The sequence below is a fragment of the Ixodes scapularis genome, unplaced genomic scaffold, assembly GCF_016920785.2.
Source record: "Ixodes scapularis isolate PalLabHiFi unplaced genomic scaffold, ASM1692078v2 PGA_scaffold4__175_contigs__length_147842914, whole genome shotgun sequence".
In the NCBI taxonomy this organism is placed as follows: Eukaryota; Metazoa; Arthropoda; class Arachnida; order Ixodida; family Ixodidae; genus Ixodes; species Ixodes scapularis.
In genome coordinates this window covers 94,236,143-94,263,515 of record NW_024609879.1, presented here as the reverse complement: position 1 = coordinate 94,263,515, position 27,373 = coordinate 94,236,143, and the positions used below count along the sequence as shown (strand labels likewise).

The 27,373-nt window shown below is 44.4% G+C and overlaps 2 protein-coding genes and 1 non-coding gene across 4 annotated transcripts in view; 2 read left to right on the top strand and 1 right to left on the bottom strand.

Annotated features, from left to right (window-relative positions):
- Nucleotides 1-1,720, bottom strand: part of LOC8024671 — a 288,655-nt gene extending 286,935 nt beyond the window's left edge. The window contains exons 1-2 of one of the 2 annotated variants that reach the window (XM_040209768.3): nt 1,450-1,720; nt 372-824 (exon numbers count right to left, since the gene is read on the bottom strand). In XM_040209768.3, coding sequence (XP_040065702.1) covers nt 372-815 — 444 coding nt within the window. In that variant the 5' untranslated portion in view covers nt 816-824; nt 1,450-1,720. The remainder of the gene's footprint in view (nt 1-371; nt 825-1,449) is intronic. The other variant, XM_042293216.1, reaches the window with a different exon arrangement.
- LOC8035978 (PIH1 domain-containing protein 1) overlaps nt 1-27,373 on the top strand; it is an 88,382-nt gene that overhangs the window by 20,126 nt on the left and 40,883 nt on the right. The window lies entirely within an intron of this gene.
- On the top strand, nt 24,882-24,953 carry Trnae-uuc. The gene has a single exon. It is a non-coding gene; the product is annotated as a tRNA-Glu (tRNA).

The window sequence follows — 27,373 nt, the reverse complement described above, 5'->3', positions numbered from 1 at the left end:
TCAGTACAGAAGATGAACTGAGAATGTGACGAGCGAATTTATGCTACTGTCTAACCACACTACAGTTCATGCAGTTATGCTTTGGTATCATATAAAATATTTGCTTGTCGTGGGTGTTCGCGAGCTCGGCAAGAAATTGAAACCTTGCCGTATAACGGCTAATTAATGAGCATAGATGTGCCTAACACCCCGCTTACCCTGTCCTTGGGTCAGACAGGTTCGCTAAGTACCAACATAGGTGCCCCATGTTGCCTTTGTACGTGCCTTGAATCTCCAAATTCAAGAGGCATCAGTGTAATCAGCCGCAAACCTTGTGCAAATCTCGTGGCAAGACCAGCCGCATTGACAAACTGTGGTTGCATGTAACATACCTCCTTGTTTCGGATGTTTTTGCACGTGACTACCGTCTCGATGGAGCCCGGTGTTATGCCGTTGAACTCGACACACTTGCACGGATGGATGTCCTCCATCCTGGGACATGCCCTACGAGGCTTGCCTTCTGGAGCCGAATAGTTGGTCAACGGTTTTCGAGTCTCAGGCTGGGCCTCCGTGGTTCTTTCTGAGTGGCCTCCGACCAGTGTTGTCGCTTCGGTAGACGTGGATTCGAAGTCTTCCGTTGACGCCGAATCTGGATCTTCAGTAGATGTTGCCTCAAAGTCTTCAGTCGAGACCGTCGGAGCGTCTTCGGTGGGCACAGGTGCGGGTTGCCGTCCTTCTTGAGGGGCTATGATGGTTATCTTGGCAGTACAGCAGGATACTAGTAGCAGCAGCACCACCACCACAGTTGTTCTAGACCACCTGCAACTGGGCTGCATCTTTGTTTTCTGCAACCAGAAAAGGTTTTGCTTTTATTTTTTTTTAAATTATTTTCACATACTGTATTCGTCTATGGTCTCCAGACGCAGCGTATCTACTCAACTCATGGTAATGAGATAAACTGAATGGTGTCAAGGCTGTCACATTCCTTTTCTCTTTGCCATGTTGAGATTTAATGCTCCAATTATTTCCAAGTTCTGCACTGGTCTTATGGTCTTTCGGCATAGAGCTAAGTTCTGAATTTCATGGTATGCAAGGTTTGGAACTCTAGAAGCCTTATCTAATTCAAGATTCTCGCTTACTGTGTATAAACCCTTAAGCAGCTTGGGTTATATAATTTATTAACATGCCTTCACGAGTGTGTTACTCGAATAAGAACGCAAACACATGAAGATAAAAACGCTCCGCCATATTCCTTGTACCACCCATCTTTCTTATCAGATCTGGAGATTAACGATTACAGTGGTTCGTGAAAATGTTAGGGGGAAAAATTCCCCGCCACCGACAGTGCCCCCATTTTTTTACATTTTTTACATCGTCCAACAAAACGCCGCTGGCGCTCTTGGGTACGTACCACGAGAGCCTCTGCTTACCACTTAAAACATCTGGAGAAGATAGAGACCTTCTACTCACGTTTCAGAAACACTGAATTGGTAAGAAGAAAACGCTGTACAGCCGAGTGACTGTGTTAAACGCCTCGCGTCTTGGTACCGGCTCGCTTGTGGCGTCCGGATCAACTGTGACCGCTGTTATATATTCTCCGTAATCTTCATTACGCAAGCTAACATCTGTCTCTTTTACAGGACGTTCGATACTTGGGCGATATACAGCTTCTATGTTAAGAGATAAAACAGATATCCGCTTGAGAGTCACACTGCTAAACTTTAGACCGCACGTGTAGGCGCTAAACCAGGATCACACAGGGACATCTCGCAAGGCGTAGGGGCAGGATCTAGGGACGTAGGTAGGTCTAGGGAAATGTCCTGCTGCCGTCTCTCGGCCTCTCTGCTATATTGTTTTTCTGTTTGTTGTTTCGCTGTGGTCTCCTGGTTTACGTGGGAAGCCCGTATGCAGTTGTTGCTTCGCATACCGGCTCGCCCTTGAGCGTCGGGGAAATGGCATTTTGAAACAGAAAACCCCGGAAAGTGTAGTCGTAGGTAACGGGCTGAAGGCACGCACCGCGGTAAGGTTCAACGTCGTAGTTGTGAAAACAACACTTACCCCTCAGGGGGAAAAAAGAAAAAAAAGAAAAAAAAGGGGGGGGGGGGGGGGGGGTTTAAATGAAGGTCATGTTTCAATGCCATGCTGTTCCATTTCGATTTTATGCTTTCCCGTTTACTCGTTAAATGTGTTCGCTGTTGGAGCATCGCAGCTAGCGAGCAGAGCACGATAATTTCTATAGTGATGGATGGACCGAATCTGCCGAACTTCAAAGTGACAAATGATGCGGCACGTTCTGGATAGCGTGATTATCATTTGATATATTATCCAGTGATGCAACGAGGTGGCTGCAACATTGACTGACAAGCACTTTGAAGCACCCCTCGCAATTATAGCTATCCTGCTTTCGGCTCAAATGTAGTTTGTGCCAAAAAAAAAAAAAGAATAATATTGCTCTTTAATTAGCGTTTTTTCGCCGTTTTCATCTATTCGTATAGAACTAAACGGAAAACTATCATGCCCGATGTTACACATCCGACATTGCTAACTCTTCTCATCTTCCTAAACGTCCTCGTGTGTCCTAACATCAGAAATCTGCATTTTAAAAGTTAAATACGAGACGTTGCAAAAAAGAAGACGCACACTTTCATGCAAATTGCTGGCGTCAAGTAACTGAAATCGAAAAACCTGCATATTTATAATAATATTGTTATCTCGTCTGGTGAAGGCTCAGCAGCCGTTACATTCATTTTCGCGCACGAAACTGTGTATCGCAGAGTAAGGCAGAACACGGTGTTACCGCCTTTATTTATATATATCACCTCATTTAGTAATAGCTGTGTCAATATATGCATTAAACAAGATTGTTTTGCCTGAAAAAAACGAAATATTAATTTTCAAGTCTGGCAACAATGTATATTTGTCGAGTCTAGCAAGAGAATACATTAGACGTACAATCGAAGCAGCATTTTTGGAGTTGGAACCAGATCAGGTCGTAGGGAATGGCATTGTCTACACAACACAAAAGGAGGACTATAGTGAAGAAGAGGAAATAGCCACTGGGGAATGAGAAAAAGCAGAATGAAAGGTTCCGGCTGGAACTGCAACCAGCTCCATCAATCTCATTTACCAATGAGATTGATAAAAGTTCTAGGCAAAACGAGCAAATTGAAACAGGCAGGTTTTTTTACCAGATCATTATAAAAGGGGAAGTACCCAGTGACTGGAAATTGATCAAGATGAGATTAATATATAAGGGCAAGGGAGACAAAGACAGTATCAAATCATACCGACCAATCATAGTAACTTCAGTAATATACAGACTAGCTATGCAAATTGTAAAAATAATGGAAGAATGGGCAGAGAGAAAGCAGATTCGGGGGGAACTTCAAAACGCTTTCAGGAGGGATAGACGACTAGATGATAACTAGATAATAATCGATCAGGGTATAGACATAGCAATGACAAGTCAAGGGCCATTATGGGTAGCATTTTTGGACATCAAAGGGGCATATGACAATGTGAATCAGTAAAAACTCTGAAACCAGTGGGCTAGGGGGACCCATAGTTAAGGTTTTAGAACGGGTATATATGGAGAATATGGTGGTTATAACATGGGAAGCCGAAACTACAAGACCAGTAGCAATAAAAGAAGGACTTGGACAGGGTTGCCCATTGTCTTCCCTGCTCTTTGTGATATACGTCAGTGAGATGGTAAAAAGATTAGAGCAGTGCAACCTAGGTTTTGACGTGACTTACATGGAGGACGGAATGTATGCAGACAACATTGTACTCATATCAGAGAGTCGTGAGGCAATACAGGAACTCATTAGGATTTGCAGCAGGGAAGGGGACAGTTGAGGCCTAAACTTCAGTAGGGTCAAGTCGGGTATAATAGTTTTCAAGGACGAGAAGAGGGAATCCCTGGAGATACAAGACACAGTGATAGAACACGTAGAAAAGTACGAATATCTGGGAGTATGGTTAAATGAAGGAAGCAAGTATTTAAAAGAACGTGAAGATATTGTAATAAGGAAGCGGGAACGGGATTCAGCTATTATTAAACACAGGGCACTCTGGAACCGTAATAGATATGAAGTCATTAGGGGTGTCTGGAAAGGAGTTATGGTGCCACGCTCGAAATTTGCTCGCCGAGCATCATGTCAGTGTCTTAGAGACATTTTTACTTCAAGCGTTATTTAATTTACAGCCGTTTTTATGGAAACAGCAATTATCGTTTCAGTGTTGTGTATTTGTGTACTTTCTTGTGCTATGGTGTATTAACAGATCTATGTCAAGGCATTTTACGCTGGGATTGAATCTCTGCATCAAGTAAGACTGTCAACACTGCGTCTTTCCTTTTACCAGTTCAATCTCACATAACTACGACCCACCAGTTCCGCCGGAATAGCCGGTTTTTTTGTTTTTTTTTTTTTTTTTTTTTCGTCGAGGAAAAGTGGCAACCCTACGCTCTACGCAACCGCCAATGGACGCTCAAATTCTTTCGTCGCCCTTTGTTAGCTAGGTGTGCCAAAAGTGCGTCGAGATTCCAGCACACTCCTTATCACCTTCGAAAGCTCCTGGCATGGTTCGATTGCATTCGAGCCAGGAAGTACGTCGACGCGTCACTTCGGGCGGTGCTCCGTGCATGAGAGCTGGTTTTTCCTCTTTCGTGACCAAGAAATCCGAAATTAGCATATTTCTGCGTGTTGCTGGAACAAACAAAATGAGCGTACTTTTGCTGCTTTGTTTCCATAAACATGACACCGCGTAGATTTGAGTCTCTATACTCTCTTTTAGCGATCCTCCGTTTGCCATTTGTAATTCTCTTTCGTTCTAGCGACCGAAGCGAAATCGTTACGAAAGTTTCGTATTCGACGCGTATCGCGCGATGTAGGAATAAGCTGCGTCCGGCATTGACACATATGAACTTTAACTAAAGCTTCGCTTCTTACGTACATCGCGAGACTCACAGCCCTATTTTCCTCACTACCGTCCGCTTCCATTCATTATCGCGTTCTAGCGTTTGCCTCGCGATGCTACGAGAAAAAAAAAAAAAAAAGAAAAACGAATGAAACAGGGTTCGTGACGTTCGGATTCCCGGGAAGCGCTTTCAGGCATCTGCTCCGACTCGCGCGACAGGTGACACCATTCGCAGGTCAGAACGGGACGTTGGCGTCAGACGTGATTTTTATTATTATTAGCGTTATCTAGAGACTCCGCGCAGCTGCGGGGATTACAGTAGTGAGTCATATCTCCTGGTCTTGCTTTTTTATTTCCTTCGTGCAACTACAATAAAACAAAATAAAAAAAAAAAAAACACTTTCTACCGATCTTGAAATCATTATCGCCGGATAAAATAGCAGCGGCATCACACACACGTAGATGTCGTTCCGGACGCTGGGGAAATGGCCGGGCATTATCGAGATCGCTCGCCGCCGGGGACGTGCACACGCGAGGAGAATGCAATGGAAGTTATGCGCACAGACTGAGGGAGAGGAGGAGAGGGGACGGTCAAAACGCCGAGCTCTGATTGGAACGATTAGTGGGTAGACCTAAAGCTAGCTGCCTTTCTCTCCACTGCACGCGTCGAGCGCGTTCTAGCGCGGAACGCCGGTGCGCGGTGTTTGGCTTTCGCGTTCGAACGCGTCCGGATCGGGCTCCCGATCCGCGATCCAGCCTACTACAGTAGAGATTGGTGATTTAACCACGCGTCATAAACTGGGGCGTTTTTCTCGAACACCGTCACCAGTTCAAAATGAATCTCCTTTCAAATAGAGAAAACGGATCACTGCTTTGATTTTCCCGACGGGTTGTGTCATTTTTGATTCTACACCCTATCGGCGTTCCGCGCGGCACTATAACGCGTTATGTTTATACTGTGCCGAAACAACTGGAGGGACGCGCGCTCTCGTGTTGTTTTGTACTCCTTTTTGTAGTTTTTGGTGCCGATAATACTACAACTGTATGAACGCCCCTCGTAAGTTTACTCACATTAAGAATGCTTTGCGTGTTTGTGCACATCAGGCATGCAGGCGTTCATAGAGGCGTGACACGCACCACAAAGTGCACTCGAGGTATGAATATATACGCCGCAGATAGTGAAAATATATCGCGATCGTACTTTTGTGTTTCCTGGAAGCGCGCAAACACTCGTTTCTTATACTTATATAATTGTTCGCAATAAATAACGCGTTTTCACTGACGTAATTTCGTCCACCATTTTGTCGTTGTGAACTGTCTGGCGTGTGCCGAAGGTGAGCATTCCAAGGATTTTCATGACCCCTCATATGCGTAGAGCATAGAAGCTTATGAGTCTTAGAAGGCTGACATCTTCTCAGCAGGTTGCGATGTAATTCTTCAAATCAGTAATTTTGTGTGAAAAACCAAACTAACAACAAAATGGCGGATTGAAGTCACGTGAAAACACCCTGTACTGGCGTTTTTCTTGCTTTTGATGTGTTTGATCCTGCTAGTCGGCAAACGAAGCAGTTTCTTTACGTATTTCGAATGCATCGCGGGTTTCTTCGTTCGTGAATCTCGCCAGTGATTAAACTGTATAGAAGGATTCAGACCGATTAAGAACGCCGATTAACGCATTATTCGGTACAGGACGAATTTTACGGCCCGAAGGGCAACCATTCACGCGTATATTATTTCCGCTTTTTCTTCTTTTTTGCCTTTTCCGAGTGCACGGCGCAGTCTGAGAGGAAGCGTTCCCCGCATCCCACGATCCGCCCCGTGGTCGCGTCACCGAGTCTGCTCAGTCGGGGGAAGCGCTGCGGTGGTTTGCATGCGGAGGACACGGGAGCCGTGGTTTGGGGCGGTGTGTGTATACGGTGTTCGCGCAGCGGAAGCACACCTGTTAGGGGCATGCCCCCCCCCGAATAGCGGAAATCCGCCCTGGCACGCCTCGGAGAGGGGCTGAGAAAGTTGCCTTCGAGGAAAGAAATCGCCGGAAGCGTAGTTCCGGTCATCCGCTGCTCTTGGATCCACGCAAAAGCCTTCCAAGTATGCACGACGTGTCATTGTTGCTAAACGAACGATTTGCTCGCAGGAGCGGCACTAACGCATGTGCACAATCCCCCATTAAAAAAAAATGAAGTATTTTATTTTTCTTTGGCGTGACGTCAAGAACGTATACTTTTAATTATATAAATGTAGAAATTCGTATTTGAACGTACGATATAAGAAAGTACAAGTTATGACTGTTACAAAATATGTCCCTTAGGCAGCCCGCTTCTCTAATAACGGTCTGCTCGATGTTTCTACGACAGGAAGTCGGTCCTTCTGCACGTTTCGATCTGGATGAGCATCGTATCGGCGTGGGGTATACTACCGCGTGATGCACGTGAAAGACCCCAGGCTAGCAGCTGCAATGTACTGGCTAAAATTCTCGTCTACAGTGGGTAACAATGTCGCCATGTTTCTGGCAGACTAACTTCCCGCTGCATAAACAACAAACGACTCATTTCTTTTCTTTTTTTTTCAATTATGACATTTTGTTTTTTGGTTTCTGGAATGCGTTCCGTACATGCGCAACAGCTGTCTTCTATGAAACGTGTAAACGACTTTAATCACATTATTCTCGCTGGCTCAATATTTCGCGGGCGCAACATTTTGCGATTTAAAGTGATATCCTACGTATTCATTACGATGGAGTGATATAGTCGCGCGATAAATATGTTGCCAATACCTCCCATGTTGCGTTAACATTATCAGACGCCGCGCATACGTCCGCAGTCCACTGACTTCGCATTATTCTCCCGAGCGATGGTGCCGTTTTTTCAGAGTTCTTTTTTTTTTTTTTGCGAATTCGAAGACGTTTTTTCGGTGTGTATTTTTACCATAGATTCGGTGTTTTTGGTGTCAATCTTTCTGCGTGTATGTGTTCTAAGCATTTGTTTTTACGTTGTTGATAGATGTAGGACACAAGAAAGATATTCTTAGGGAACATGCTCGTGACTCGAATATTTGGAAAACGTTCCTGGGGGTGTGGTTCCGAAGAAGGAAATAGCCGCGCGGACAGTCCAGAAGCTTAGATAAATCTTTCCTTCCCGTAAAGCTTTTACTTCATTCAAATATATTTTTATTTCGGTATTTTTCGGTTTTCTCGCATTCTAATAAAACCGGCTCGGGGGCTAGTTTTCGGGATGTAGCGGTATATTTACCCAAAACACGGAACCCCTGCGATAAACGATGCTGACGCTGGAACTGTCTGTCCTTAGGTTACTCGAATGATCTCTGAGCATGATCTGCTTTTGGTTCGAGTGGCTATCGCGTGATTTGAATCAATTTGATCGGAGTAAATGTACGATATTTCATGTCTCGTCACAACAACAGTGTTTTTTTGTTTTTTTTTCATCAAAGTGGAAAGTTGGGCCAGTTGGTTTATGGTTCTTTAAATAATTAAAAGCGCCGTAAAAGACAAGGACAAAGAAGTGGAACGACACAAGGCGCCTTGTGTCGTTCCACTTTTTTGTCCTTGTCTTTTTCGGCGTTTTTTTTTTTTTCGTCTTCTTTTTTAAGTTCGGTATATTGTTTTTTGTTGTTGAACGTCCAGCAAGACGCAGAGTTGACTCTATGACCGTGTCGCTGTCGGCGTAGCACCTTTGCTCTTCGTACGCACGCGTGGGATCCCCTTTGGAACGGATGCACAGGTCGTGGGAAACCGAAGCGCGGGCCTCATTTCTCATAAGAACTTGGTTTCTGACATTCTTCGGAAACTGGTTCTCCGATAAAATCCGTCCCTCTTGTCTAGGTAAACAGTTTGCGCCGCCGCACCGTTCCTGAAAATGCTCGAGTGAGGAGAAACAAATAAGTGGGAAAGGGCGTTGCTGTCAGCTGTTTGCGGAAGTGAACTTGAGCCTTCCCGCTCTCTCCTCGCACACTCACGAAGGGTCTAACAAAGGCTCGCGAGGTATGCAAAGCCCGTTGGCGAGCATCGCGAGCAGTCTGCAAGGCTCCGGTGTCAAGGTTGGCGCCTCTGTTCCCTTGCCTCCTGTTTCCCTTTCCTCGAGCGGCTACTTGGCAGTGCTTGCCTTCGCTCGACAACCTTTCACTTTTTGTCTTTGTTCCGATCGTTCAAACCACCGACACAAAGGAGTCATGTCTCGGGACTTTTAATGACGCGATAGCTGATATGCAGACTAATTCGGCGGTCTTTCGACGTCCTCAGTTGTCAATACGCAGCATTTCGATGCACTTTCACGTTAATAAAGATTTTTTTTTTTTTTTCCCGCGACTGCCCACGTACATGTAGGCCCGATGAACCGTCTTTGAAAGAGGTCGTGATTTGTTGGTCCTTTTCTGGGTCCGACAATTCAGCGACAAATAGGCGGTGTATATTCACTGGGCGTGCGTTCTTCACAGCGCACGCTCAAAACGTGCTACAACTGATGGTCTCTCAAGAATAACCATGCTGACCTTGGGAAAGGCTCGCTGTGGGAGTGTCAGCACGCGCTCAGCATCAACGGACTCTGCTGAATCCCGCCGACTCTTCTTTGCAAACGCCACCAGGCGGTGCTCCAGCCTTTGACGTCCCAGCGAACTTCCGGTTCATAAAAAGCACGAACAAAGCCTACCTTAACACCGCTGCTTGAAACGTCGATGAAACATTTAACGACCGATTCTCCGGGTGAACGCCAAAAGAACAAAAAAACGCGAGATCTGTTAAGATGTTTCAAATATTCTCGTGAACCGACTTGTCTCCTCTAAGATAAGAAATCGTAGAACTGGAGGTCCTCGCTTAACCTCCAACTTTGTTGTCCGTGTAGCATTTATGCTTTCTAGCACAGGTGACATAAGGAAACTCGACAGGTCTGCTAAGGTTTGCAAGCGACCGGAAGTCCCTCGGTACGCAAGCCGCGGTTCACGTTCGTAAATAGCAAAAGGGTCTACGGCCTCTAGTTTCGTTTTGTTCTCTCGAACGGGTCGTCGTGTGTGGTATGTGACAGGTGACCCGGCAAACTTGAGCCTCCTTTCTGAAGCCGACAAAATCGTCATAGTTTCTCCGCGATTAATTCTGGAGAGCCTCGAGTAAGAGTGTGTTCAACTGCTCGCCGAGGTATACGCGTTTATGGGCGCCGCTGAGTTGCAAATATTTTCTGTGGGTCTATGGGGTTACGAGTGTTTTTTTCAACGTAACTCCAGTTATAAACAACCCTGGAAGCGCTTGAATATTTTATGCGAATAGTAAACTAACCTTTTTCTTTAGACACCATTTTTGTTACGCTAGGATAAGTATTTTTTAAGCGCGGAAAAAAGTCCGCCATCTCTAACGCCGCCAAATGCAAACGCTCTTCATGGTTTGAATTGAACACACTCTTCCTTGAGGCTCTCTAATTAATTCTTTTTAGGTGGAATAAAATACGCAATCCGCAATAAGCCGCCAGAACTATGTTCATAATAAAAAAAAAAGTGAAAAAACAAACGAGCGTAGCCATTTGCGGTACGAACATGCGATGTCATCAGAAACGGTGTCTTTTCCTCAATTACTGCGTAACGTGAAGGCTCGTTTACGCACTTGCGTCGATTGCGTTGCATCCTGCAACTCAGCGCCTCCGCAATAACTCGTCCTAAATCTCTAAAAAAAAAAAAAAAAGTATATTTTCACACAATTTGTTCTATATAAGACACCGCAAAACTTTAGTTCGACGTGCACTGACTTCGAACCGGCGGTACTTTCACGAGCGACTTGATAGCCGAGTGGTACAGAGCGCGACACTGTCAGCGCGTACAAGCGATCGCCGGTTGTTCTCTTTGAAAGCAAAGGATGTCATCCAAGTTATTATTGCTACGGAAAGAGCTCATTTAGTTCTATGATGTAAGCGATACAATTTTGTGCTCGCTAATACGATTTAGAAGTAGAATGCGCCAATGTCGTGTTCGCGCTAACAGTGTCACGAAGTGTACAACTTACTAAAATAGCTAGTGTATTGAGGTGTTTTTTTGGGGCTTTATTGCAAAACCTCAGTATTTTTTTTTCTTTTTCTGTAGTCTTTGATACGCATTTCTGCTGTTTAATAAGTTATATCCCACCATTATCAAACCCCTCGTAAAAGTTAGGGCCGTCTGTTCGACGCCAGTGCGCTGTACGGCCAACTGAAGTTTCGGGGTGGGGACAAAAAAATGTAAAACGACATCCTTTTTTTTTTTTTAATGGTATTTTTGTTAAACGCAACTGTGTGAACGAGCTTGAAGAGTTAAGGCACCTTCACACGCTCTTTGGACCGAGTGCCTTAAAACCTCTTGCGACGAGAGAGCAGGCTGGCGCCATCTATGCGATTATAACTGCATTTCCCTAGAGCGAAGGTTTTGCGGTATTTGCGAGGTCATATGTACCCACTATTTGTGAGAAATGGTCGTTTATACACCAACTCAACTCTCCTACGTCACGCCGCGGTGGTGGCGCGTCGGACGCACTTCCGGTCTGGGGCGGTGGGCAGAAGTCGCCGTGCGAGACATGCATTTTTGTGTTCTTTTCAAAGTAACCAGACAAAAAACCTGCGTTCTCGTCAGAATGCTGCGACAGGGGCTGTGCCAAAAAAGTCTGGAAAGGTTTGAGATCAGTTTTCATGTGTTTTTGCCCCCTCCGTTCGTCCGAGAACGTGGATAGTAGCCGTGAAAAGGGCAAACCAGACGCCGTCGAACTACGATTGCGTGTGCGGGAAACACTTTGTGGTCGCCAGATGTATTTGCTTTGTTCCAACATGAACGAGAAAAAACCGCCAAGTTGTCCGGACCACCCACGGGTTCACTGCGTCTTCAAATTCATACGGCCGCCTGATCGTTCGAACTTTCGTCTGCTCTTTCAAACTTGTCTGCTTTTTGTCGTCTGCTCGTTCAAACAAAAGCGGCCCGTAGACCAAACTTTGACCCGGCGATTGCAATAAGAAGTAATTGCAGGCCTCAAAAGAGTTAAGTAGGCTCGGTGTAAACAGTACATACAAGATGTTGATCATTGGTACCAGTTGCCATCACCGACTTGTTACGCTTGGTCTGTTTCCGCTTCCGAATTTCAGTATCGACGTCGATCGTTGCCGCTACCTTCTACACTTTTGCAGCAGGAGCGACGTCGCGACCGAAAATATCTAGAAGATTCTCATCGTGGTTTTTGCGTCCATTCTGTGGCGTTCACGCGAATGAATTGCCGCACGTCAAATTATTTACGCAAAATTTAGCGGTGTAACGAGCCTTGATAGTTTCGCTCAGGCGATTAAAGTGGTAAGACATTGCTATGGGGACGTAGATTGGACCATTCCAACGCGAAAAAAAGTATGCAGACTCACACAGACGCCGACAACGTGACATTCCAAAGGTTTGTGGACGCGGGACGCGGTGCTTCTTGCCCGCACTCCATTTCGCGTGCGTTCGAACTGTCGTCTGCTCTTTCACACTTGTCTGCTTTTTGCCGTCAGCGCGTTCAAACAACAGCGGCCCGTAAACCAAACGTTGACCCGGTAATTGCGATAAGAAGTAAGTGCAGTCCTCAAAACACTCTTGAAGGTCGGTTGGGGTAAGTAGGCTAAGTGTAAACAGTAAATACAAGATGCTGATCATTGTTACCAGTGGCCATTACCGATTTGTAATGCCCGATTCTACTTGCGGTTTTCAGTATTGACGTCCACCATCTCAGCTAGGGTCCACGCTTTTGCAGCCCGAGCGACGTCGCGACTGAAAATAGCGAGCAGAATCTCACTGTGGGAGTCAGGCTTTAGCGCCCATTCTGCGGCGTCCACGTGAAATGAATCGCCGCAAGTCACATTATTCACGCAAAGTTTTGCCTCGTAAATTTTGCTGAAGCTGCTCAAGTAGTCAGACATTGTTAGGAGGACGTAAAATCAACAATTCCAACGCGAAAAAGAGCACGGGGACTCCCACTGACACCGAAAACAACGTAATGCAATGGTTTGTTTATGGGCGACGGCGGGCTTCTTGCCCACCGTCCACCGCGCATGCGCGGCGCCGGTGGCGTCCGCTAGGGGCGCTGCGGTTTGTTTGTAAACATGAGTTGGTGTATAACATTGGAAAAAGTTTTTCGAACAAAGAAAGAAAAAAAAAAAGGGAATAGACGGGACCGCCGAGTGTTCCTCGGCTATCCAAGAGGCTACCCGATAGTCTGACGAAAATAATCCCTGGAGGGGCAAAGGACAAACACAAATATCCTTTGTCCCTCTTGTTCCCCTTCTCCAGGGAATATTTTCGTCATTCTTGTCCAGCTCGATTGCACCTTCGCATTTAATTGCATTATAACCGATAGTCTCTCGTTGTAAAAGATTTTAAGAGGTCGCGTGGAAGTCGCAAGCGTGTGAACGTAATCGAATATTCGAAGGGCGCCTTTTGGCAGCGACGGCCTTCAGCGTGGGCGAACTCGCTTCATCGTCCACTGACACGTGGGTCGAGTTTACTACGCAGTTTTCTTCCTTGTCCGTCCGGTTGAGCGAGCATGCGTAAATGCACGCCACAACGGTAAAGCAACAGCGTGGAAAACGGAACGCTGCGCTATTCAAAAGGAATGTGTTCCGGAAGGAATTTAAGCGGCAAATAGTGCGCGTACAAATGTCAAGTTCGCGGTTGTTTACTTTTAAAGCATCCCGGAAAAGCGGAAGCCTTGCCTGGGCACTCATTACATTCTGTATTTGAATTTGAGAACGACGAAAAGATCATATGGCCCTTACCAATCCCATATGGGGACTTCTGACCGATTAGTCGGTTAAGAAGTTAGTCAGCGATCAATGCGTTAATCCAGTCATGGGTAGGTTATTCGGCTAGTTTCACGACTTAGGTTAGCGTAATTTGTTCCTTTCTATGTGACTATAATTAAGTTACAGTGAAGCTAGCGGTAACTGTAACTTAGTCAAATATCTGCAACAACTTCCAAAGTACTCCCGTAAAGTTGTTACACTCGTTCAAATTATACCGATATATGTTCGCGTTGATTTAGTCATCAGCGCTACAAAAGCACTGGTGGTCAACGGAGTGGTGAATCGAAACTGAACTAGCGCCTTTTCTGTTTTGAGAAATGCTGCTGAAACATCTTTCTGCGTAACTTTGACCACAACTTTATACATTTTGTAAAGATTAAACTCTACATACTTTGCCCGACACTGTGGTTTTGCTAGTTGGCGACACAAAGGCATAGAAATCTCAAACAGAGCTGAATTTTATTTGATAGTCGAAGATCCTAATTAGGCAGCACTCAACAAAAGACAAAAAGGGTGTCTCGAAGAAATTTTTTGCACGGACATACTTCTAACACTCTACAAGGGGAAATTCGTTCCCGAACTTTACAACTTAGTACTCAATCATCTAAAGTTGCCAAGGACAGAAAGGAACGATCTAACAAAAATGTGGTAAGGGTGAAGGCGAGCTGGTGAATATTAACCGTGACCTGAGACTGGGCTATAGAGGTAGAAGAGACAGAAAAAAGACAGGACTCAGCTTACTCGTTAATTTTGTCCACCTCCTTATACTGTCTTAATCTCAAGGTCATCACCACCAACATAAAATGCCCAAGTCTATACAGTTCAAGCGCCACAGTCTCCATCATTCCACGTAAAAACATGCACAACCTTACAGGTCGACGCGATAAGGCAATATTCATCCTCCCTTAAACTTGAACAAAAGGATTTTTTCCCCTCTATTATAGACACAGTTCTCACTTCTGATTGAAAAGACGCCCTCTCCACCTAGCTCCCCCCCCCCCCCCCCCCCCCCCCAAAAAAAAAAAAAAAAAACAAGAATCAGTTTTTGGGCCAACTCACGTCAAAAACCAAAAAATACAGCAAAAAAAAGTGTACTTTACAGTCATTTTGGACATCCATTTTCCGTGAAGATTACGACATTCATCTTCCGTTAAGATTAGTTCTTCCGACTTAGTATAATATTTTAGCTTAGATTGCCCTCAACGTGAATTTCGTCATAGGTAAGTGAGACTTACGAAGTCCTCACTTTTTTTAAATATACTGTTTTGCCCCCGCCTCTTGCTGAGTGAAAAAAAAACAAAAAAAAACGTTGATTCATACTGAGGAATTTTAAGAGCTGTCCATGCCCGTCTTAGTATGTGTGGTTTTATTTGAGTTTTCATTTCAGTGTGCCGTGAATGCGAACCCGACACTGAAACTCGATGACGGTCGCGGTGTTGACGCATCGCGAAAGTATACCGCAGTAAATGTCGTCGCTTCAGGCACAGATTCCCCCTGCTGTCTTCTCGAATGTGGACACAGCGATCCAGGATATCTCCTGGAGCATATCGTGGCCGAAAGGCCATTCAGGTGTCAGTGAACTTACTTCCACTTATACTGTGCAACTTACACATGCGCGTTAATTACCTCACGGTAGTACTCGTACGATAGATTTGGAGCACGCATACCCATTTTTATCGCAGAAACAGAAGCCCGGTGGCAGATGAACTTCTCACCTCGTAAAAACAAACTTTTTTGCCGTATCATGGCCGGTAAAGAAAACTTGGGCGCTTGTTTCCGCGTTTCGCGGCGTCGCCCTCGACGTAACCGCCCCGCTATATTTAGCGGGAAATTGAATTGGTGTTGAGATCACGTGACGTCAATTTTCCCGCTAAATTTAGCGGCGAGACTTAACCCGCTAAATTTAGCAGGAGGAGGAGAGGAGGATGAAAGGAGGAAGAGGAGGGAATAAGGGGAGGAGGGTATGAAGGAGGAGGAGCGTACCCTCCCCTTTTCCTCCTCAAGAGATGCGCTCTGGTTTCGCATTACAGAGATTTGTAAACATCTTTCAATTTTAACTCAATGTTCGAATTTAGAGTATTCAATGGCTAGGCTCGGAATTTTCGACTGAAATTAAGATTTTCAAAGCTGTCATGCTGATGGGTTGGACGAACTCCAAGCACACGCAGCATAGAGTTCGGTACGTGATATTCAAAACACGCAGTCTTGAATGGGCCGTGTTTCTGCGCCTATTTACAGTTAGTGGATCCAATGAGCTCGACAAGTTTGGAAACTTGATCAGTTGCCTATCTATGGTTTTCGATCTAAGGGGGGTATACCGCAGGTTTGTGTATATCATGTAAGACATTTTGAGCCCGGGGGAGGTATACAAATACTGCTTGCAATTTATTGAAATGTGGCGATTCCAAACGTTCCACTCACTTTGCGAATATCTTCCGGTAGATGTATGTTGTTCAATACCTTTTTGAAGATTAATTGAAACACCTCTTTTGCTCATGTTGCTGAATTTTCATGATTCAAGTACAGTCCTCGTAAAACGTACTAGTTAAGAAACAAACAAAAATTGAAAGCCGCCATTCTTAAACATGAACAAGCTAGGTGATCTCAATATTATTTTAAATCCGGTATTTCTTCGCGTCTAGGATGCCACGCAAGCTCTTATCGAAATGATATCTTGCACGTGTAAAGTTGTCGTTGATTGTACGGTATTTCTTGGCACACTGCTGGTGTTGCTGTGCTGATGTTCAGACGTCATTTACTTGGTCGTTGACGTGACGACTGTGATGCTTGGGTGAAATAATATAATTATAATAGGGTGAACATAAAAGGACAAAGACGGACAAGATGGGAAATCGTCTTTTCCGTCTTTGTGTTTTATGTTCTTCCCATAAATTATATTACCCTTAGCAGCACGCTCTCTATTCCAAAGGTGAAATAACTCGAGGGTCGTTAGCTTTTCACTCGCTCTATTCCTCTGATGAATGTGGCTGAAATCACCGCCGTGGAGTCAGCCCGGTTGAAGTTCTCCCGACACCACATTCCCGGCCGATCGTCCCGCTCTCGCGACCCCCGTACAACTCGTCTTTTTCAATACCCCCGAACGCGCCTAGTTTCTCCGCTCGGCCGCTATTTTCAGTCCCATGCCCCCTGTTTTATGACAGCACAGCATTCTCACATATTCGCAGTGAATCCGAATGTCGACGATGTGGGGGAAAGATATCGTTCACTCTGGGACCTATAGCAGACGAAGATGTAACGCGGACTGCGCTGCGTCCGTGTTACTTCTTTCCTTCGTCTTTTGCGCTGTTTTTAATCCCGAAGTATATTACCTGCACGTCATCGACGAAATTAACTTTTTCTCTTCAGCTTCACTGGAAACATTGGGTCACAAGCTTGTTTCTCTGACTCTATTAATAGGATGTGCGTTCTTGCGAAGGAAATCTTCAAATTTGGACATACAGCCTCCTGAGATTTCGTACCGAAGACCTGCCGCGCTATCTATCAGAAGAAAGCTAAACTATTAGTGAGACTTCAGCGGCTGTATAATTTTTTGTCGTCACTCCCTGCTTGACCAGCTATCGCTGAGCTATGATTTCGTCGAGTTGTAGGCGTTCCGCGACAAAGGTCGAAATCGAGCGTGGCTGAATCCACCAGGTCGGCGGTGGAACGGTCGTTTCTCGGGAGCTTGGTGATAAGTTCGCGGGAGAAATGGCGATAAGCTGTTCTTATTGTGTTTCACCGAACAATACTGCCATTGGTGTCGATTCAGCAATGCCGACCAAGTGGAGAGCAACGACGTAAATTGAACTTCCCTGGCTCAAATGCCCTTCTTTCACACAATGGCCTCGATGATCCATCAGTTTTTTTTCGGTTATATGGCACCGGAGGCCTTCGGAGCAACGCGGTCGCTTTTTCACGTCGTCCGCGACTGCACCTCGTGTACGAGGGTACATCAACATGAAACGTTGCCTGAGGTTCGAACAGTATATACCCGAAAGTAACATAGAATCACTCATTTTTTATGTTCTTCGTGATACTGAAGTAAAGATATTTGAAATGCTTACGATAGTTTTCACAAAATGTTCTGATAAGCGTCTGTGAAGACGTCTACGAGCGTTTAAGATCTAACAATGAATGGATGATTGGTTATGGTGAAAATCAAAAAGCACATATTGTCACAGATGAAGGGTTTAATTGGCGAACTTGTGCCAGAAACAAAAGGAAGAACGAACGCCGATGGTGAGGATGATGTAAAATCGCCGCGGCGGCAGCGGCGAGCGACGGTGCATCGGCGTGACAGCAGGATAGCGTGAGTGTGAATTAATCGGTAATAAAGCGCTCGGCGTCCTATCTACTCCACTCGGCGTCTCGAACATTTGACCTATAGAATGTTCGGGAGCGAGCCAGTGCGTGACTGACTATGCGGGGTCATTCTGGCCTCCTTACATTTTAAGAATAAACACGAATCTTCTAGATGTACGGAGAAGCGTTCCTTCTCGGTCATGCACGCGGCAATATATGACGCAAGGATGCTGACATCTAGTGTTTTCATTAACGCGTGCGTAATTATTTCGCGCGATGGTGGAAACCAAAGTCGTGATTATGGCAGATAGGGGCAATAGTTGGGGTCCTTGGGCAAATGCACGGAAGTTGCTATTCGTGGCACTGACTCCTTGTGCGCTACGTGCGTTGACTGTTACCCTAGCTTAGGGCTTTTGATTTTCCTTTTTTTTTCATTACGTTTAACGACCGTGGATGTATCTCTTGTCGCCTTAACCTTCTGCAAGCTGCACGTTTGCCGACCGCACTAAATTCTTCCTCTGTTGCTTTTTCTGTGAGTTCTGACGTATAAAGGGTTACTATACCCGCAAAACGGATCCATCGCAAGTTCTGCGTAGAGAAAACGATTCGCTATGCCTGTCTTATGAGCACTTAGTCAAAATTAATTTTTTTGAACGGTTTTCAGTTTTGTGCTATGATTTTGTAAAATCAATATAATATTATTTTGGGTGGAGATTTCGACTTGAATATGCTTCTAGACACCCCAAGTAAAAGGCAGATGGATTTGTTAATTAGTATTAGTGGTTGTACAAATGTCATAAAATCACCCACAAGAATTACGGTTGACTCTTCTACACTCCTCGGTCTGTTTATTACAAATTTTGACTTAACGTGCATAAAATCGGGGATATTAAGTACAGATATAAGTGACCATCTGGCCGTGTTCATTTGCATAAAAAAAGAAATAGCTAAAACTACAAAGAAGCGGTTTGGTGCACCTTTTCAAAATATTACAGCAAATAGCCTATCCGAATTCAGGAATAAACTTTTGGAAATGAACTGGAGCCAGGTCTATGAGGAAATAGACGCGAACGAAGCATATAACGTGTTCTTGAACAAATTTAAGGAAATATACAAAACGTGCTTTCCATATAAATCTATTAAATTGTCGAAAAGAAATCGTAAACCATGGATAACCCCAGAACGTTTGTTTAAAATAAATAGGAAAAATATTTTGTACAAGATATTCGTAAACACTAAGGACCCTGAACATCTTAGAGCATTTAAATCATACCGTAACACACTTACAAGGGAATTAAGAAATGCTAGAACCAGGTACTTTAATAACTACTTTGTGTCCACATGCAATGCGGACAGACGTCACGTGGAAAAAGCTTAACAATGTCATGAATCGTTCGCACGAAATAAAGCAAACTGAGAAAATCCGCCTGTACAATGTAGAATTCACAGGAACATTACTAGCAAATGCCTTTAATGACCACTTCGTAAATTTGGCAAAAGGTAATCCAGGTGAAAACGTTTGCGCGTATATTGAACGTAAAAATGAAAGTACGATCTTTCTTGAGCCAGTTTTGAATATGGAGGTGATACACACATTTTTGTCTTTTAAAAATAGTACAAGCTGTGACGCTGATGATATGCTGATAGGTCCGATAAAACATGTAATAGATATCATATCACCCTGTCTAACATTCATTTATAATCTCGGCTTGCAGCCTGGGGCGTTTCCAAAAAAAAAATGCAGATAGCTAAGGTCAGCGTATTGTATAAAAAGGGTGACAAGAACAACATGGCAAACTACAGGCCTATTTCTATCTTTCCGGTGTTTTCGAAAGGCTTTGAAAAAATATTGCTTTCACGCATGGTGAAGTTTTCAGATAAGCACATTATAATTAATCCTTCGCAGTTTGGTTTCCGTAAAGGCCGGTCCACCGAGCTCGCTCTTTTAGAGCAAAAAGAATATATTTTGGGCAACTTTGAGCAGAAAAAAAATGACCCTTGGAATATTTATTGATTTTAGTAAAGCGTTTGACCATCTAAGTCATAACCTGTTAATAAAAAAACTAGAAAAAAATATGATTTTCGTGGACAGGTATCAGCTTTATTTGCGTCATATCTTTCACATCGTAAGCAATACGTCCATGTAAATGGCTCTTCTTCTAATATAAAACCAATTGAATCTGGAGTTCCCCAAGGAAGTATTCTAGCTCCCTTTTTGTTTAATGTATATGTCAGTGATATCGTGAACTTAAATAAAAATATCAAATATGTAATTTACGCGGTCGATACTATAGTTTACTATTTGCAGGTAATAACTGTAATGAACTAATAAATAACGCAAATGAAACTCTTAAAGACCTAGTTAAGTGGTGTAGCTGTAATGTTCTAAAGATCAATGAAAATAAAACAAAAGCGGGTTTATTTCACCCAAAAAACAAGAATGTTACTTTTACTTACGATATCGTTTTAAATTCGACTAAAATTGAAGTCCTCACTAGCTTTAAGACTCTTGGTGTTGTATTCACGGATCAAATGCGATGGGACGATCATGTTAATTATATTTTGCTTAAACTATCGCGTTTTGTTGGCTTGATGTATCGACACCGCCATCTTTTACCAAGAAGTGTCAAACTTTTAATTTATAACTTTATTTTTCTCTGATATAAACTACTGCCACCTAGTTTGAGGTAATAGCTAGTACAAGTACAAACTTAAATAAACTACTTCTGTTGCAGAAAAAGATGCTAAGAAACATTTCCAATGTCCCATACGACCACCCTAGTAAACCCTTATTTAAAAGTTTAAAATTGATTAATGTCAATAGTATATATAAATATCGTTTGTGTGTGTTATAAATCTGAAGTAAAAAAAAATCATCCTAATCTGATTGACCTGGCTTCTCTTGCTTTAAAAGTACCAACTTACCCCACTCGAAGTTTGCAAAACTGGAAGTTACCCAATATTAAAACGACCTATGCTGAGCAAATGTTATCTTATACGCTTCCAAGCCTACTTAATTGTCTTAGCTCCGAAGATATTGATCCCATTAAGTCATCGAGAAAAGATATTCGAGAATGCTTTTCCCAGTGTTTTTAGTAGTCCTTTGCAGAGCTTTGCGATGTATAATACTTTGTGTTTTCTGTGTATATATCGAAATGTATACATGTATGACATTTTCATGTTACTGCAAAAAACGTTAGTATTGCCGCCCGATTACTTTTTGAATGTCATTGTGTCTTGTTTATTTTTTCATGTGCCACTGCTGTTTGCGTGAGAGGGGGGCCGGGGACTCGTCAAGCTGCATGATACAGCTTTTTTTCTCGGTCTCCCTCCATCATTTGTTTGATGGAAAAATAAACATTATTATTATTTATCTAATTCGTTGTAAGCTTTTATCAAACTCGTAAGGACATTTATCCAGTTTCCTCTATGTACATTTGTCATCTTCGTTGTGCAAATTTGTTTAAATTCGTTCCATAAATAACTATTCAATTGTATATTATGCGTCAGTCCGTCCGTTGTCTAAAACCACTATTACAAGCGGGTAATTTGATCAATGCAGGACGCAGTAATGACTACACGAACCATATGCCAGTGATTCGCGATTATGGCCTGGAATAACCGTAACCTTTGGCAAGCCGAGTCACCGACTGACTCGTTGGAACGAGAAGGTTCCGCGATCAAAAGCGAATGAAAAATAACTGAACAATGGGCGCGATGTGCGTTCAGATTAAGGTTATTGCTTAGGTCGTTGCTCCTGTCTCTTTTAATTATTTTAGGCCAAAATCGATCACGTGCGAACTCAGCTCGCTTTAGCAGAACGTTCTATCGCCGCCACCATCACAACGAGCGGGACGAACACGTTGGCACGCTTGTATACGACTGCGTCTACCGCTGTACGTAGAGCGATCATCACCCGACGCGAGGGCCGGGGTGTAACGTATTCACTCAGTACAGCTGCATCTTAGTAGCTCAAGTCACTGCGCGTAGATCAGAGAGCCAAATAGTGGCGCTGCAGAACACCCGAGCGCCTGCTTCTTCATTCTCCAAACGTGCTTTTCGTATCCGACTGAGTGCGGTGACGCACGGGGCCTTGCTTCGCTCATGGCTAGATGTCTCACGGCGGCTGGACGTTCCAGTTCGGCTGGAATATTCGATTTGGCTGAGTTGGCTGGAAGTCTCACTTCGGTTCAAACATCTCAATTTGGCTGGAAGGCTGATCAGCTCGACGATTGTCTGTTAGGCCCTCGCTGTAGTCGAGAGGATGAAATATGCATATTTCTCGATTTAGTGACTTCAAATTAACAAGTTCCCTCAGTTGAGAAGGGTATGTCACATTCACCCGCGACCAGTTCACATTAATGCTCGCGTTGTTTGTCCCGTTCAGTTCTTGCGCAGTGCGAGCTAATGCTTCGAAATAAAACTGTGCTCTCACTAACGTTAATCAGTCGGGTATTCTAACTTTGCGCAGTTGGGCTGCACCTCTCAACTCACGTGAACAGCCGAAGGTTCGAGCAACTTTCCAGCATAAGATGAGGAGTTAGCTTTTCCCAGGGCCCTGCGCAGCAAGCATGCACTTCTGTTCACGCGCTCAGAAATTGTAGCTTTATTGCCAACGTCGGCCTCGCTTAGCCGAAGACTAACTGAAGTTACGTCGGATTATGAAGAGCCCTTCCTATCTGACTTTTGGCGAAGGTAGGATAGTTCGAAACTGCACCGGCAAACGGAACGTTACATTGCCTATCCCAAACACGTAATTAAGGGCACATCACATGCCATCGAGCGTAGTGTTTGCGTTGTGACCTTTTTTTTTTTTTTTTCTTTTTCTTCTAAATTATCGGTATTGTTTGCGTCCAGCTGTTGCATCACCGATGGTAAACATTCGAGGATGTGTCGACCATTATAGGCGATTACTGATTAGTCCCTTTTTTATATTTCAAGAGTTAGCCTAGTGCAGGGAGCACTGAGCAATATTTGCCTTTTGGGCTGGTCCAACTGTTTTGTGCTAACCGACAAAGTATTTTCCGGAATGATACAGTGTTTTTTGTTATCTTTGTGGCAGCATAAATGTGTTGTTTACTAGTTTGAGTAAGGTTGCCTGTTTATTGTGCGTGTTCACTCGACATGGGAAATAATGTCGTATGCGTAGTCTCGCGAGACGTGGCAGGGCCCATACCTATTTTTCGAGGCTGTTTCATTGGGATTACGGGCGTGAGAAAGCACTCATGTAATCACGATGTAATGGGAACCTAGAGATGTGCACAAATGGCAAGTGTGGTTGCGCACCATGCATGTGTCGCCCACGTTTTCCGTCCTTGTTTCAGTGTCCACTTGACGTTCAAATTTACTTCAAGATGTCAGTGTCCTAATTCTGCTCGGATAAACCAACAGTGTCGTCAAAGTAAAGGGGAGAAGGAAATGTTGCGAATGCAGCATTAAAAATATTACGCGTGTACATTCTGTGTATGGCGAAAAAACATTGTTCGGCCAAACTTCCAAAATAACACTTCGATACTCTTCCGCTAATGGTCAGTATCCGACAGTGTCGTCTGACTTCAACTTTCAACGATGTTCCTTTCCGTACAACTTTCCCACGTAGCACTAAGCGTACAGGACTCCGTAAATATGCGGAGGTTGATGGGGCATTGCCAATGAACTCGCGATTCTTTGGGTCGGTGTGTGCAAGGAGCACGGAGGAAAAACGTAAAGAAAACGACTGGGTATTTACCTTTTGCGGTCCGCTGTAAATATTCCGAGAGGCGCAGCTCGCGCGAGGCTTCGTTGAGGTAGAAGACAGCACGCGTTTTGCCGTCGCAGCTGTCCGGTCACGAAGCCAGCGAGCCAGCGCGACCAAGTTCGACTGCCATAAACCGGTGGCGGGTCTGTGCCCTCTCCCTCTTGCGTTCCTCCTTTCATTCGCTCGTATTCAGTCTCTTACGGACGATGGACCGCAGCGGACACTACGAACCTCTGGAGCCAATCCGATGCTACGTCAGTGTCACGTGATTATCAGAAAAACAAATGCCTTGCGCCAAACGTGTAGTCACTTGATAATTTCACAACGCCGGATTAGCTGGAGTCGATGATAGCGTCCGTTGCGGTCCGCCGTGAGGTTTCGTTCCCCACAATACCCCTAGATGTACCTAGAACCAGCTGAAATGTCCCTAGGCTCGTCATACTCTCTTGTTTTTTTCCCCTAAAGTAGCTAGATGTCACGCGCTGCGTTTCTTTCGGCGTCGGTGGCACCGCGGCTCCCTTGCGCGGCTCGTACAAACGAACTCCGGAAGGAAGGGGAACTGGTTTTGTTCATTGACATAAGTGAGATAAACAGAAAACAAAAGCTGCCTCGTTTCTTTTTTATGAGCGCAGGGAAGCGTTCCTCTTGGCTGCCCCCGCCGCTTTCGGTGATGAGTCAGAGCGGAGCGTCTGCAAGTGCAAGAGGATTATTGATAATTCCTGCCATGAAATTTACTGCCAGCCCAGAAGCGAAGGCTGTGTTTGATGGTCAACGAACTAGTCGCAACGTATCAAGACACGTTTTCCTGCAGAGATGTGTAGCGCGACTCAACGCTCGCAGTCATGCTTGCGATGTTTTCAAAGTCCGAGAACGGCAGGTTTTCTTGCAGTCTAGGGCGGCGAGGGGATTTACCTGGCGCATCGAAGGTGTGATGGCGAGCTGACGATATTAGCACTTTCACCACTTCCACTACGCGCCAACTGTTTTTAGCGATCTGTCGTCTATATACGGACCCTGCTGAAACTAGTTATGTCGTTGGATTTCCTCCTTTGGCGGTAGTGGGCGTGTCTGGTAGCTGTCGGTGCAAAGAAATAAAAACGATCTAGTAGATTTTAACCTAAAGTCAGTTCAAATAATGCTTTTAAAGTCAGCTGTGTGTCTCCGGCGTGGTCTAGTGGCTAGGATATCTGGCTTTCACCCAGAAGGCCCGGGTTCGATTCCCGGCGTCGGAACTTTTTTTTTTTTTTTTTTTTTTTTGCTATTAATTTTTTTATTTAATGCACATACACAGAAATACATAAGCTTTCCAAGGAGCTAGGGAATATATATGTCTAAAGTTGCCCCTCGAAAATCATCGCGGAGGAAACGCCCCACCGTTGAGTCAGCGACGCGCTTGAGAGGATTCTTTACGATGCGGCGTTTGTTTATGACACCTGCGTCCCGACCCGTCCACGAACATCTCTTGCGTCTTCTATTGTACCGGTTGCAACGGCGAGGCTACTCCGCCTTTCTCAGTCTGCTTTATATTTTTTTTTTAATCATGTTCAAAACTGCGGCCGGCTATGCCTTACTGGCTTTGAAGAAAACTAGTAAGCTAGGCTCGGACTCAAAGTGTTGGCGGGAAGTGGGCTACGACTGGGTGGTGACAATCGCTTAACAAAAAAAAAACAAAAAAAGTTCTTTTTTTTTTTTTTTTTTTTTTTTGCAATGTGCCGTCAGGCATTCGAGAGCGGAGATGCGATGGGGTTAAAGCAGGGACTCAAACCGAAAAATATAACGTTTTGGTTACGGCTACCGTTTCCTGTTTTCGTTACGGTTTTTTACGGTTTTAATTTATACGGTTTCGGTTACGGGTTACACGTTCCTAAAAAATGCTAGATAGCCGTTTTATAATAAACGGTTTATAGTAGTCCCAGATATCCAACAACGGGATATTCCCAATAACAAGAACTCAAAAACGGCTAAGCAGTTCTAATTGGTCAAAAGTTGCACACGTTTCAACCTACAGCGCTTGTTCACGCCATATTTTTGCGTTATATAGTTCGATACCCAAGCACGCATATGTTACCCCCGCTACTCGGGGATCATCAGATTCTATATAATAAAAATAAAAATAAACATCGCTACTTTGTTGTTCGGTGACGTTTGTAAACAACCCTCAGAGAGTTCCCACTTAGTGCTCGAAGAACCGTTCGCACCTTCTCGTCGCTATAGTTTGTTGCTACCTATATGCAGAAAAGGGTTCGCCCACACTGGGAGCAGTACTATAGAGCCCTCCTCTAGTAAAATACTGCTAAGCGGAATAAAGTAATAGAATTGTGAGCTGGGCTAGTTGGTGAAAGTCAAACATAAGGTAAATGCAATAGCGCAAAACAAGGAGAGGAACGAACAACGCAGGAAGCTGTAAAAATATGTCGTGTTGTGCATTCCTTTCCTATAGTCTTTGTTGTTACGCGGTGTTACACCTGCATCATGTTTCATATTTGCAAGCAAACGCATGTGGTTATAGATGCGCACGTTTCTCCCGGTCCGATTCTGTGGCGCTAGAACAATTGTGCATTTGTTTGGGGTTTGGAGTTTGGAGGCGAAGCTTCTCCTGCAGGTATGTTGCAACAAGGGATGTCACGAACTTTCGTCGAACCTCAAAGTTCGACTGATTCGACGAACCTTCGAACTTTAAACCAGTTTCTACAACGTTCGACTTTGTGGACAGTGTGGTTTGACTTTGATACAAACATATCTAGGTATAGAGAAAATGTTTTTTTATTGAATAGGTTGTTTTATTTTATAAATACCTAGTTACAATCCACGGAACATATGTCATCAACTTAAAAGTTAGTAACCTGATTTATTCTTGCTAAATTACCAAAACTACCAAACAGTTTTGCCCTTACTAAAAGTAGAATGCTTGGCTTGATCATTTGGTCATCACCATCCAATTCAAAGCCAACTGAGCCAGCCCTTCGCGCATGCGCATAACAGTCGAACTCAGTCGGGCTTTCTCAACCTTTCCAATAAAAGTACGAAGAAGTCGAAACCCGAACCTCAACCGGTTCGCGACATACCTAGTTGCAGCGCACATATGGCATTACATGGAAACTCCGCCAATTTTTTATAGTCTTCAATTTGACTGGAAATGTGCAGTCCGCATCAATAACCCTTTCTCTACTGATAGCCAAACCATTTTATCAAAATAAATATTTTCCTTGAAGTTATTAAATTTTCAAGTTACACCGGCCGCGAGGCTTCCAGGAAGCTGGCACCTTCGCGGCCGGTGTTCCCTGTGAGCAATTTTCATTGCTCACTGGGAACAATGAAAGCTCCCTTAGTTTTCCTTACCTGGGTACGTCACCGGCGGGCAGGCGGACGAGCGACGCGGGCAGTCGCGAAGTGGCTTTCCGGGTGCCAGCGATCGAGATTGTTTCATATATAGCTTCAAGGTTGAAAACGTCTTTGCAATGGGTAGCAATCTGTGCTCCGCGGTAGATTGTAGGAACGGTGCCGGGAAGCGCTTCTCTTTTATCCTTGTTTTCGTGGGCTGTGTGCCGAGTGAACTAGTGTCACGTGAAACATTCTCACTTATGCTCGGAATACTTCATAACCGCGTGCTGCGAGTTGAGTATCTTTCTGCATCTGGAACCCGCTTCAAGAG